The sequence below is a fragment of the Pteropus alecto genome, unplaced genomic scaffold, assembly GCF_000325575.1.
Source record: "Pteropus alecto unplaced genomic scaffold, ASM32557v1 scaffold143, whole genome shotgun sequence".
Taxonomy (NCBI): Eukaryota; Metazoa; Chordata; class Mammalia; order Chiroptera; family Pteropodidae; genus Pteropus; species Pteropus alecto.
In genome coordinates, this window is record NW_006434828.1 from 3,390,283 (window position 1) to 3,402,665 (window position 12,383).

The 12,383-nt window shown below is 64.5% G+C and overlaps 1 protein-coding gene across 1 annotated transcript in view; it reads right to left on the reverse strand.

The window, feature by feature from the left end:
* The window catches only part of HDAC4 (histone deacetylase 4), a 201,808-nt gene that overhangs the window by 29,306 nt on the left and 160,119 nt on the right, over window positions 1-12,383 (reverse strand). Inside the window, exons 14-16 of the mRNA XM_015587825.2 lie at window positions 9,743-10,241; window positions 6,936-7,069; window positions 5,012-5,117 (exon numbers count right to left, since the gene is read on the reverse strand). Of these exons, the coding sequence (XP_015443311.1) occupies window positions 5,012-5,117; window positions 6,936-7,069; window positions 9,743-10,241 (739 nt within the window). The remainder of the gene's footprint in view (window positions 1-5,011; window positions 5,118-6,935; window positions 7,070-9,742; window positions 10,242-12,383) is intronic.

A 12,383-nucleotide genomic window follows, 5' to 3' on the forward strand; every position in this document is an offset into this window, starting at 1 on the left:
GGCAGCTCAGTGCAGCTGATCTCCTGTGTCCCCCTGCGGTGTGGGGCCACCGTCACCTGGGCAGGCCACAACCCTTCTGGCCGAGGGATGGGGCAGACACAGGACTGCCTAGGCTGGCCGTGAGCAGCTGGGAAGGCAGTAGGCGTGGGGGACACACTGCCTGGCTCCTGTCACACTGTGTGGCGGATACTCAGCAGAGAGGTCTTCTGGGACCTTCCACCCGAGCATGGCCAGGCACTTGTTCACGTGGTGCCCTACAGCTGCCCAGCGCTCCTCAGCCACTAGACCAGGCGGACCTTCCTTCCAGGCTACTCAGAAACCCAGTGCGGTCCCCCGCCGGCCCCCGTGGGGCCTCAAATGCTGCCCGCCTGCGATGTGGGATCTGCAGATTACCCGCCTTCCACCTTCGGGTCCCCAAGCCCGGATGACTGAAGTGCAGAGGGGCCCTTGGCAGGGGGCTGACGAGCAGCCAGCCATTTGCCGCTGGACCACAAGTGTTAGGGGGACCCAAAGAGCCTTTGCCACTTAGCGGGATGATGATGGGGCTGCACAGTGAGAAAGGGTGTGAGCCCCCCTGACCGTGCAGACTGCTCTGCGGCTTGAGGCCGTTGGCCAGTTCCCGGTGCATGTGGGAGCAGGGAGACAGGACCCACGGCTCCTCCCCTGCGAGGGGGAATGTTCCGGGCAGCGAGGCCTGCTGGAAGGAGGGCCGTCTGCAGGGTCCTGACGACTCTGGGAACCGGCGTTCTGCCCAGGCTCGTATGCCGCCCTCTGCACGCGGCCTCCTCACTCAGCTCCTCCCGCTGACGCCACGTCCTGGTCCCCGAGGGCCCCTTTCCTCAAGGCCTTGCTTGTCCCCGGCCAACACCATCTGGTTCCTGGACATGCCCTGCACGTCTACACCTCTGCACCACAAGGGCGGGCTCCGGCCACCACGTGCCTTGTGCCCGCGGAGCCCTCACCACCTGCCCCACAGCCAGCTGCCTCAGCCCCTCTCCGTGGCTGCCGGGGTGACAGGCCTGCGCCCCAAGCAGCCCCTCGCAGCTCAGAGACAGAGCTGCCTTTCTGGGGCGGGAGGAGGAATCGCACACAACAAAGGTCTCTCCGATGTTCATGTTCAGTCCACGTCACTGACGCCTGCAACGGAGGGACGGAGCCCCCCGCGAGAACCAGGAACCGCGTTCCTGTCTGGCCAACTGTCCCCACGCTCTCCCTTCGGTTCCGCCCCGTGATGTGACGTAAACCATGGAGGCTGAGCTTAAAATCGAGTAACGAGGACAGAGCCCGCCGTGGAGGCAGAGCACGAAGTGCCCCTGTGAGGTGGCTGCTCCGGGACGGACGGCAGAGGGAGCCTCTGCTCACACAGCAGCGTCCGCCCCTTTCCTGAACTTCCGGTGCACCTCAGGGGACGAGGCGTGGGGACAGCGGGGACACCTGGAGGGGCGTGGAGCTGGCCCTGGACGTGGCAGGAGGGCGAGTGGCTCTGGATGTCCCTCTACGCTGCCCCCGTCTGGGGTTGGCAGGCCGGGGGAAGGGCAGGAGTCGTGGGGCTCCGGCAACATGGAGGCCCAGGGAGCGGCGTCTCAGTCCAGGGTGGAGACGGCCTGACGGGCGGCCACCCACAACCCCCCGCCCCTTGCCCCATGTCCTGGATGCTTCTCTGCAGGGATCAGACGGCCTCCTGGACCCACTCACCGTGCTGTGGGGACTGGTGACTGCTGTGGCCACGTTCATGTCCCCACCCAGGTCACACATGGGGACCCACGCCCACTGGGACGGAGTTGGGGGGGGCCCTTCAGGAGGTGACTGGTCACAAGGACGCAGCCTGCACAAATGGGGTCAGTGCCCTAAAGGGGGCCCTGCAGACACCCGCCCCTCCACCGTGGAGACGTGGCGAGGCGGCCGTCCACGCACCAGGGGCCTCACTGGCCACACGGGCGGCCTTGTCCCGGCCTCCCAGAGTCTAGACAAGTGGCAGCACTTTCTGCTGCTGAGCCCCCGTCTGCGGGGTTCTGCGGGCAGCTGGAAGGGGCAGCCGGGGTGGGTCTCCCACCTGTGGCCCAGGGCGCCCGTCGGACTCTCCCTTTGCTTTGTGGGGCAAATCTCCCAGCAGCCTTGAGAGGACACGTGGAAGGGGACATTCCTGAGACCCCTTTGTTCACCCCCACACACAGAAATGCCAGGCCACACGGAGCCTTCCCCGGAGCCGACTCTGCCTGGTCCCCGGGCAGACGGTGGCTGCCTCCGGGATCTCGCAGCATCTCACTGGTCCCTGCCAGTCTGAGAATCTCCGGGGTCACTCACAGGGCGGGTCCTTGCAGCCCAGAGGCGGGTCGTCTGTCCTGGGACCTGGTCCTGAGGGCTCCCAGGGACTGTCCCTATGCCTCCGCTTCCTCCGGAACTCCCGCCCTCCGGCCCTGTGTGCAGGCGCGCTGTCCCCATGCTTCCTCTCGTGGGCAGCTCCCGCCACCCTGCTCTGCTCTCTGGAGACCGACGACGGAGTCCGAGCCTGGCGGCCTCCCCTCCAGCGCCGTGTCTAGCGTCTCTCTGGACGCTCGCCCTGCCTGGCCGACTGTGCTTGTCCACGTTCCGTGGACACAACGGCCGCGCTCGGAGGGCACCGTAGTGGCTCTGTGCCCTTTACAGCTCTTGTCGCCCCAGATGCGTGTCCTCGAGCTGCTGTCTCAGGCTGTCCCCACGCCGAGCACCTTCCCAGGTCAGATAATCCGTGGTCGTCAGCCTGTGACTACGAGCGAGGACCTGTGAGCCCCTGGAGGCTCCGGGTCCACAGCGGGCTCAGGACCCATGGGCTCCCTGGCGGGGTCTTGGGAGGCTGTCTGGTGGGGTACCGACGTCAGCTTCCTTGGGGCTGCTTGATCCCAGAGGAGGGCTCCCCTCTACCTGCCTGGGTGGTGGAGACTGGCTGGCTGGGAGCCCGGCGGGGGGCAGGGTGGTGGAAGGCGGGCTGGATCCCTCGCCCTGCTCTCCGCCTAAGGTCTGCCCCAGCCCAGGTACACTGCGCCCTTCCTGTCCAGGGCCATGGAGTAGAGGGCGTAGGGACACAGAACCCTCTGGCCCCGTCACTTGCCCGAGCTCCTGGTCCAGGGCTCCGCGGTCTCCGTCCTGGACTGACTAAGTTGCCAGTTCTGGTCCCCAGCACCAGCTCAGGAATCTGCTTCCTACACCTGCTGTCCCCCACGGTCCCCTCGCTGTCCAGCCTCGAGGCTGTTGGCTGCCTGCTCCTCTCTCCTCTCCCCAAGTGTCACTGTTCCCATTTCTAAAGCCCTGTCAGCACAGAGCAGCCAGGCAGGGCATGGCCAGGCCAGAGCTGTTTCCCCACAGCCCCACCAGCTCTGCCTTCGCTAAGGATTCTGGCCACTGCAGCCCCGGCGGCAAAGCTCAGCACCTACAGGGTGTCCCACGCAGCACTACACTCCCTGTGTGTGTGCGTGCACGGGTGAGTGCGTGCAGGGGTGTGTACACAGCTGAGCGCAGGAGTGAGTATGTACATGGCTAAGTGCAGGGGCGAGTGTGTGCAGGGGTGAGTGTGTGCAGGGGTGAGTGCAGGGGTGTGTGCAGGGGCGAGTGTGCACAGCTGAGCACAGGGGTGAGTGTATGCAGGGGTGAGTGTGTGGAGGGGTGTATGCAGGGGTGAGTGTGTGCAGGGTGAGTGTGTGCAGGGGCATGTGTGCACAGCTAAGTGCAGGGGTGAGTGTGTGCAGGGGCGAGTGTGTGCACAGTTGAGTGCAGCGGTGTGTGCAGGGGTGAGTGTGTACATGGCTGAGTGCAGCGGTGTGTGCAGGGGAGAGTGTGTGCAGGGGCGAGTGTGTACACGGCTGAGTGCAGCGGTGTGTGCAGGGGTGAGTGCAGGGGTGTGTGCAGGGGCGAGTGTGCACAGCTGAGCACAGGGGTGAGTGTATGCAGGGGTGAGTGTGTGGAGGGGTGTATGCAGGGGTGAGTGTGTGCAGGGTGAGTGTGTGCACAGTTGAGTGCAGCGGTGTGTGCAGGGGCGAGTGTGCACGGCTGAGTGCAGCGGTGTGTGCAGGGGTGAGTGTGTGCAGGGGCGAGTGTGTACACGGCTGAGTACAGCGGTGTGTGCAGGGGTGAGTGTGTGCAGGGGTGCATGTGTGCAGGGGTGCGTGCAGGGGTGGCAGGGAATGAAGGCCGGGCTGCAGCAGGACCCCGTGAGGCTCCCGGCAGCTCAGCACAGGGCCTGGCACAGTGCAGCTCAGGCTGTCCCCGTGTCTGCCATGGAAACGAGTGGGCACTGTGCCCAGTGGCCCAGTGTCTGTTAATCACCAGACCCTCTGCCTGTTTTGGCTCGGGCCCCTGAGCCGTTGGGGCTTCTGCCCCAGGGGAAGGGCAGGGCTGGGGGTGAAGACCCATGGTCAGTGGCCGTCCCAGTTCAAGGTGGCCAGAAAGCCAGAGTAGAAATTCTGGGAAGAGCCATGCAGGGTCTGGGCTGGGAGCCTTGTCAGGGCCACCTGTCGGCCGAGGAGACCCCCAGGCTGCAGATGCCAGAGAGCTGACCGTCAGGCCCAGCTTTCCCCACTACAGCCCGAGGCTTCTGCCCCTGAAGCCGCTTGGAGCTGCCACCCCCGCAGTGACCAGGCTCCAGGCCACCCACGTGCGCCTTAAAGTGGAGCTTACGCCCGACTCGGGGCTCCCGGCACAGAGGGGTGTCGTGGGGTGTCCCACGCAGCTACGGCCTCTAACTCTGGATTCGGTGGAACCAGCGTCCTCACCCGTTTTCCACCCGCCGCACTCGACACAAGGCAGGAAGCCAGCGGCCCCCGCGCATGCTGAGGTGGGGCCCTCCTCCAGCCCCTCACCTCCGAGCCTGGCACGGGCACCCCGAGAAGGGCTCTCCCTGCCCTGGCCACCCAACTGCCTCATCACGGCCTCAGGGGCCAAGGGAGGGACGCGGGGCCGTCATGCGACCAGCGCACGCAGGGCCGGGAACGCCTCGGGCACTAAGGGACAGGCCGCGGGGTATCTAGGAGATTCTTACTGTCCAGTTTCTGCCTGTTGAGGGGATTTGTGCCGTAGAGCAGGGCGTGAGCCTCCGAGTGCACGGTCCGCAGCTCCTCCAGGGTGGCCTTGCGTCCGCGGATGCACTGTGGGGACACAATGTGACAGGCCGCTCACATCTGCCTGTGCGCGGCTCCGCAAAAGGACACCGCCACCCAGGACAGTGAGCCGTGTGCAAGAGCAGAGAGTCACCGGTCACTGTGAAACAGACGGCAAATGTCACCCAAGCAATGCTTAGAAAACCTCAAATGCTTCATAGGGTTTACGCTTTAATCAAAACTTAGAAAGATGTTTAAAACGGTGAGTCCAGCCTTCGACACTTCAGCCCTGTCACACAAACGAGCTGGCACCGGGCTATTCCTAGGGCGGTGGGCCTGCTCCACTCAGCTCTCTCGGGAACTGAGCCCTTGTCCCCCGAGTGTGGCTGAGCGTCAGGAAGCAGAGCCTTCCCCTGTGCCAGGAGACACCCCAAGTGGCCCTTGATCACTGCCTACCTGTCCATCTGTATTTTCCTTTGGTTTAGAAATTTCTCAAATCAAGACTCCTGAGTTTTCAGATTTCCATCAGAAAATTACATAAAAATGACTATTCTTTTACTGAAAATCACTATGCTACGTTCATTCACCCTTGTAAAGGGAGGGGGAGGCCTACGAGATGAGACTAAAGTGAACAGATACACTGGGGCTTCCTGAGGGAGAGGACACGAGAAGACGTGAGGCCCAGGTGGCCAGGGTCCAGGGGACACACGTGAGCAGAGGAGCACCAGCAGCTGCTCGGGACAGGACAGGTTCCTCCCCAAGGGACCCAATGACACGAGAGGCAGAGGCACAGGGAACTGGACGCAGGCTGGCTGTGGCCGTGTCTTTGCTGAGCTGGCCCCTGGCGTAGGGGGTCATGGCTTGCGGGAAAGACCCCCCAGCTCCCTGGCCTTTGCCGTGGGGCCGGCCTACCCCACCCCACCCGGGGCTGAAGGCAGAGGGGACAGGGCTCTTCCGGGTTTTCACCTCATCCCCACTTGCTGTTGGCTTGTCTGGCTGAGACACTAGGGCAGAGGCCCCTGGCCTCAGGGACCCTCCTGGGGGCGAACAGAAGTAGGTAGGAAGGTCACGGGGACTTCAGATGCCCAGCAGCCCTCTGGGTGGTCCAGCGGGCGGGAGGCCGGTGGGCAGGCCGAGCTCCTCACCATGAGTCTGCTGGGGTGATGCTGCCCCCAAGTGGCGCAGCTCCAGCCCATCCCCAAGCCCACTCAGCTCCCACCAGCCTGCTGCTGCCTCCCCAGGAAATACTTCGGACAGGAGTCTGGACTCAGCCTTTGCGCCCCTTCCCTTCTGAAAATCACGGATCACCGTGACATAGGTAAAGGTGGGGTCACGGAACAGGCTGGCTCACGGTCCTGGACGGTCCTGCGTCTAGAGGAGAGGAAGGGCTTGTGGGTGGGGTCTGGACACACCGCTCCCCCTGCCACATCTGCCCTGGCCCAGGCCCAGGCAGGTCTGGCTGAGACAGACGGATGGGCAGTTTTTGCCAAGTAGAGAGCACTAGCTTTCTGGGGTCCTTCCACAGAGTCCTGTCTCTGGTTTTGTGGAATTCAAAGTGTGGGGGGGCACAGCAGGTCCCAATTGGTGGGCACCTGGGGCCCAGCAACCAGGGTCCTGGGGCATGTGGGACAGGGGAGCAGGAGGACACGGGGGTGCCGGAGGGCTGGGCGCAGGACAGGGGAAGCCCTGGCCTTTTTGGAAATCGGCCCCAGGCACCTTCCAGAAGGCCAGCTGTGTACCCGCAGGTGCCGTCCTGATCCTGGCAATGCTCACGGCCCCGCCTCCCCCACTCCGGCTGTCCCACAGTCCCTGGGTTCACGCGGGCTGAGCGGGCCACCCTGCCCACTGCCCTGGGCCCGGCCGTACCTCGCATTTGCCTCGTAGGCCGGTCTCCTGCAGCCGGGACCAGATGCTCTGGATCCTGCCGGCGTGCTCCGGGTGGCTGTTGGTGTTCCCGCAGGTGCACTGGTGCTTCAGCATGAGCGTGTCGTACACCAGGCCTGCAGAGGCAGACGTGGCACCGTCAGAGCGGCAGCAGCCCACGTGCCGCCACCCAGAAAACTGCCAGCTCAGCGGCAAAGCGCCACGCCCCAGAGGACAGGCTAGTGCCACGCTGACCGGCAGGGCGGATCCTGAGAGACTGAAGCCCAGAACCTCAACTGGGGGACGAAGGCACGACACAGAGGCGAGGCCGGGTGCGAAACCCGGATGCGGGCGTCTGCTCCCCACCTGCCTGGCGGTCCAAGCCGCCAGCACCTTGGGACGGGGGGGTGGGGGAGGCAAGACAAAGAACGAAAGCAGGCCACCCCGGGACTTGGCTCTCTCGGGCTGTAAGCTGTGTGGCACTGACGTCGCAGAGGGCCCTGCCGACTTCCGGAAACACGAGCTTTTGGTTTGAAAATCCAAGTCGCCCGTCAGGACCGACCTCTCTATTAAGAAGTTCAGGTGGCCTGAGGACGGTCCGAGGCCGAGAAGAAAGATGAGGCTCGGACCCTGCCCCTAGGAAGAGGCCGGGATGCCAGTGGGCGCACACCACGGGGACACGCAGACAGTGCACATGAGGGGCCTGGCGGGAGCGGGGTCCACACGCCGGGCTCGGCACCGAGGTTTGCATGTTGCCTTCCGGACCAGCGGAGAGCTGGCCCTCAGGGAGCCTTGGCCATGAGAAGGTCACCTGCAGGGAGAGGACCCAGCCAGCCTCAGAACTGGCCTGGGCTCTGCTGCGGAGGAAGAGGGTGACCCCGAGACCACAGTGACCGGTGTCACGGTGACGACGATGCCGTGAAGGGGACGTACTCGGCATGTCTGGAGACGAGGCTGGAGGGGGGAGAAGGGCTGGCTCCGGGGACACCTGCGAGGAGGGGTGCCCCAGTGTCCCCGCCACAGCGCCATCTGCGGTCACCTCGCACGCCTGGCCTCCCGGGGTCCTCACGACGGGCAGGCGGCTGGGTGCACGCCTTCGGCAGCCCGGCCTCTGACAAGCAGCCTCTGCCTCCCCGTGCTCACCGGGGCGGAGGGAGGTGGCACGGTGGAGGAGCACAGCCAGCGTCGCGTGGAGCCGGGGATGGGCTGCAGGGGCGCGTGTCCACAGCAGCTCCTGCCACTACCCGCTCAGTGCCCTGTGCGCCAGGCTAACAGGCGTCAGTCCTGAGTGGGGGGCTCCCGGTGCGCTGGCAGAACCGAGTGGGGGCGGAGGGGACCTCCGGGCCAAAGGCAGCAGGTCAGGAGCACGCAGATGCAGAAATGCACAAGCAGCACGCTGAGCTGAGTGGGCAGGAAGCAGCAGCAACACACACGCGTGTAGCGTGCACTCGTGTATACACATGTGCGTACACGGAGCACAGGCACACACGTGCCCAATCGGGCGTCTAGCAACCACCATAACCAAGCCATTCGACAAGCGCTGTGACAGAATACCTTGCTGAAATGCCCCTCGAGGGGGACACAGGGCTAGTGCCCCTTACAGGAGGGACTAGAGCACAGAGCGGTCAGAGCTGAGCGGGGGAGCCAGCAGGGACAGCACACACGACACTGGCCCGCGTGACTTGGGAACACGGCCACCACGGAGCGGGCTCGCTAACAAGCACACGGGCACGACGGGGTCCCGCGCCCCGTCCGTCCACCTTGCTACGCACAGAAAGAGCGTGGCGAGACTCGACCCGAACTAGGGCCTGGCTGCCCCGGGGCGCGTGGTTAGGGACGACCGGAGACTTCCCGGCGTTTCCATCACGTTCGCTCGTTCACAACGAGCACGTGCTGTTCTGCACGCTCTTAAAAAACAACACCCAGGCAAACTCAGCAAGTGCAACAGAGGGGGGCCTGCCGGTGACATCGGTGGTGACACCAGGCCCGTGCAGACCTCCGGACCCCCGTGGCGGGCACAGCTTATGTGGACGCTGGGGCAGTGTGTCCCCGTGGAAGCGCTGCCTGCCAACTCGACGCCAGCCTGTGCCATCCTCTGGTTTCCTTTCCGAAAAACAATGATTTCTGGATAATCACTACTAACATTTTTCTCTGAACGTGAACGATACCTGTCTTAGACCTGACAGAGAGAACCTGGGCACATTTAGATGTGACACGGCGCGAAGAGAGACATTTGGTGAGGACCGTGAAGGAAGATGAAACCCTTCTGTGTTTAATTTCTTCTCAATGTCGCTGAAAAGGAGCAGTAGGTGAGAACAGTGTCCACAGCAGTCGGGCTGCCCTCCTGTCCTGGGTCGGGTGTGGCTGGGCAGGGCGCTGTCCACTGGAGCCCCCCACCGGAGCCCAGGAGAGGCGGGCGGCACCAGAGAGCACAGAACGAATCGTAACCACCAGCAACAGCGGAGGAGAACAAGCAAGCGTCCGGGGCCGGCAGAGCAGTGTCCCTCAGGGTGCGCGACTGTGCAGGGGGCAGGGCACACCAGCGAGGTACCTGGGCCCCACAGTCCAGGCCCTGGACTCAGGCTCAGCTCAGGAAGGGAACGGATGAGCAAGGAAAGGCTCACTACCACCGCCTGGTGCCAAGCTGAGGTGCAGGAGCAGGGCCAGGGCGAGCTGCCAGCCCTGGCAGCAGCCTGTCCCCAAGCCCAGCCGGCCTGACCTTCGGCCTCTGGACAGGGCGGAGGCCCCAGGCAGCCAGCCCTACACCTCATCAAACCCGGAGGCCCTGCCCGCCTCCCCGCCCCTGTTACCTGTGGTGAACCGTGGTTTGGCGGGGGGCTCCTGCACAGACATGGGGAAGGTGGCAGACGCTGGGGACGACTGTGCCCGGGACAGAGGCCGGTGGCCACCGAAGGACACGGGGATGCCGGCGGCCTCCATGGAGGCCTGGAAGTTCCTCAGCTGGTGGATCCGCTGCTGTTCCAGGAGGAGCGCTTGCTGGGGAGACAGGCACTGCTGCTTCAGGCGGCCCCTCGTCGCACCCTTCTGCAGAGCGCGCCCCGCCCGCCCGCGTGCAGCGCGCAGTGCGGGAGCACACCGGGCCACTGGCCACGGACGGACACCGTAGGCCCCGGGAGCCCCCAGCCTGTCTAGTGCAGTCTGCTGTCGTCTCGGTTTTAACCAAGAGGCCTCGGTCCACGTGCCAGAAACACGGGTGGAAAAGCTCGTCACACAGTGCGGCTGCTGGTGCTTCGTGCGCCCCTGTCCTTGCTCCTCACTCCCCACGTGCTCACTCGGGGACAGGAAGGGCTAGTGAAGTAGACAACGAATGCCATTCAGATTCCAGACGCCCAGGGCCCAGCTGGCCAGGGTGTCGGGGGCCGGGAGGGTGTGGACATACCTGTGAGGCGGTGGGGACCTGGACGCAGCCCCCAGGGCCCTACTGTGACCACCTTTCCGCAAAAACCACCAGAGTGGGAAGGAGGGACTTAAACACACACTTTCATGACAAACTGCCCTTCACAGAAACTACACGGCTGTGTGAAGAGCTGGTTTCCCTCGGTGTGCCCGGCACAGGACCCGAATGGAAAGTGCGGCCCGAAGGACCGCAGGCCGGTGATGGGCAGGGCCAGGCCCTCCCTGGGGCCCATGCAGCCAGCAGCCAGCAGCCAGCACATCACAACCCTGCCCGCCTCTGGACAAGCAGCGGAGATTCTGCAAGGCGCTGTGCTGGACGGGGGGGGAAGGGGGCTGGGACCCGGGGCCACAGCAGGGGCCGGCAATGCCGGGTCTGTGGAGTGTGGGGCCACTCGGCCAGGGCACTGCGGCCCGTCCTTGCGCTGCCACCACAGGGGCAGAGGGGTCTCTGCCTGGTTCCATCCCATCGGAGGCGGAGGGAGAGCAGAGCACAGGGGAAGATGCCAGTGCTGGACGTCACGCAGGAGGGCCGAGGCCACCTCATCCCCGCTGGGTCAACAGCCGCTGTCCTCCCTGCTCTCCAGCCAGCCCCCTTCCCAGGCTGCTGCAGCACCCCTGACTCCAAGGGGCTCACAGCCAGCTCCACGGCCACTGAGAGCCAACGAGCTCCTCTCCCTGGTATGTGGGGGCTTACGAAACGGGAAGCCCCGTCTCGCATTTACGTCTGCAAATCACTACGTGCCACTGAGGTCCCCTGATGAGTTTTGCTTATCATTCTCCAATACAGAAAAACAAGCGTTTCTAATAATGGTTCGGGCTTGGAGTGCAAGACCGTTCTTCCTAAGTAAATACCGATCGCTCTATCAGCTACAAGACACGTGCCCTAAACGTTTCCTTGAGTACTTTCCAATCTCACTCGCTACGATAAGAGATTTGCTTCCGTCGTAAACGCCCAGGCCCCACCACCCACATGGGAACGAAGCCCGTCGTGCCTGCTGCGGGGCCACACGGGACAGACACGCTTCCCCCGGTGGGAACTGCTCGTTTTCACTAAGCGCTGCTTCCACTGCTCTTCGTAGTGGTGGGTTAGGGCCCGGGGTGCTGACAAACGGGCCCGAGAAGGCAGAGCTGGGCCCCCCGGATGAGAAACAGGAAAACCTGTGCCGTCCGCAGCACCCGCTCCGCAGTGCCCAGAGGCCTCCGGAGAAACACGCGCGCGAATCCCTTGCGTCAGGGCCTTTCCGGGTGCTGCTGGGGACGCGTGCAGCGGCAGTGGGCCACAGGCCGGGCTGTGGGTGCCGAGGGGACGCCCAGTGTAGCGAGAGGAGGGGCGAGACAGGGACCCCCGCGCCAAGGTCGCCCCCCGCGGGGATCGGCTCACGCCGTTTATCGGGGGCCTGCAGCCTCCGTGGTGGCACTCGGGCTTCTGCCACAGGGCCTCTGACTCGCTGGCCAGCTGTCCTCCCGTTCAGGTGACCTGCCAGTTTCCCTTTCCACTGTGAGCTAATACGGCACTCGGCAGATTTACTCGTCGGTCTCCCGTGGGCTTGGTCACTGTGCTTCGGCCCCCAGGAAGCTTGCTGGCTCTGGTACCTGGGTCACAGCACTTTTCTGGAACTGTAGGGCTGCTCACCACTGCCTCGCTGGCCCCAGAAGGTCCCTCCCACCTTTCTGAGCAATTAACAAGGTGACTTCCCTGCCTCCAGCCCCAGAGACTGTGCTGAATGCTACCGAACGCTGGGTTTGCCAGACTCTATGGTCCACGGACCTGGGAAAAACCATCCCAAGGGAGTGTGAGTGGGCCTCAGGCTGCAGCGGGTGCACAAATGCCCAGGGTGGACGAGTGGCCAGCATCTCCTGGTGCAGCTCAGGTAAGAGCCGGGAACCACGCCGCCTCCCACGCCAGCCAGGGGAGCAGGCAGGCCCTGGGCAGGCGGCAGCGCCAGGGAGCGGCCATTCAGTTTCCACTGCCCACCAGCCAGAGGGCACTGCCCTTGGGGACCCCGGGACGCTGCCTGCAGCCCGCCCGCCCTG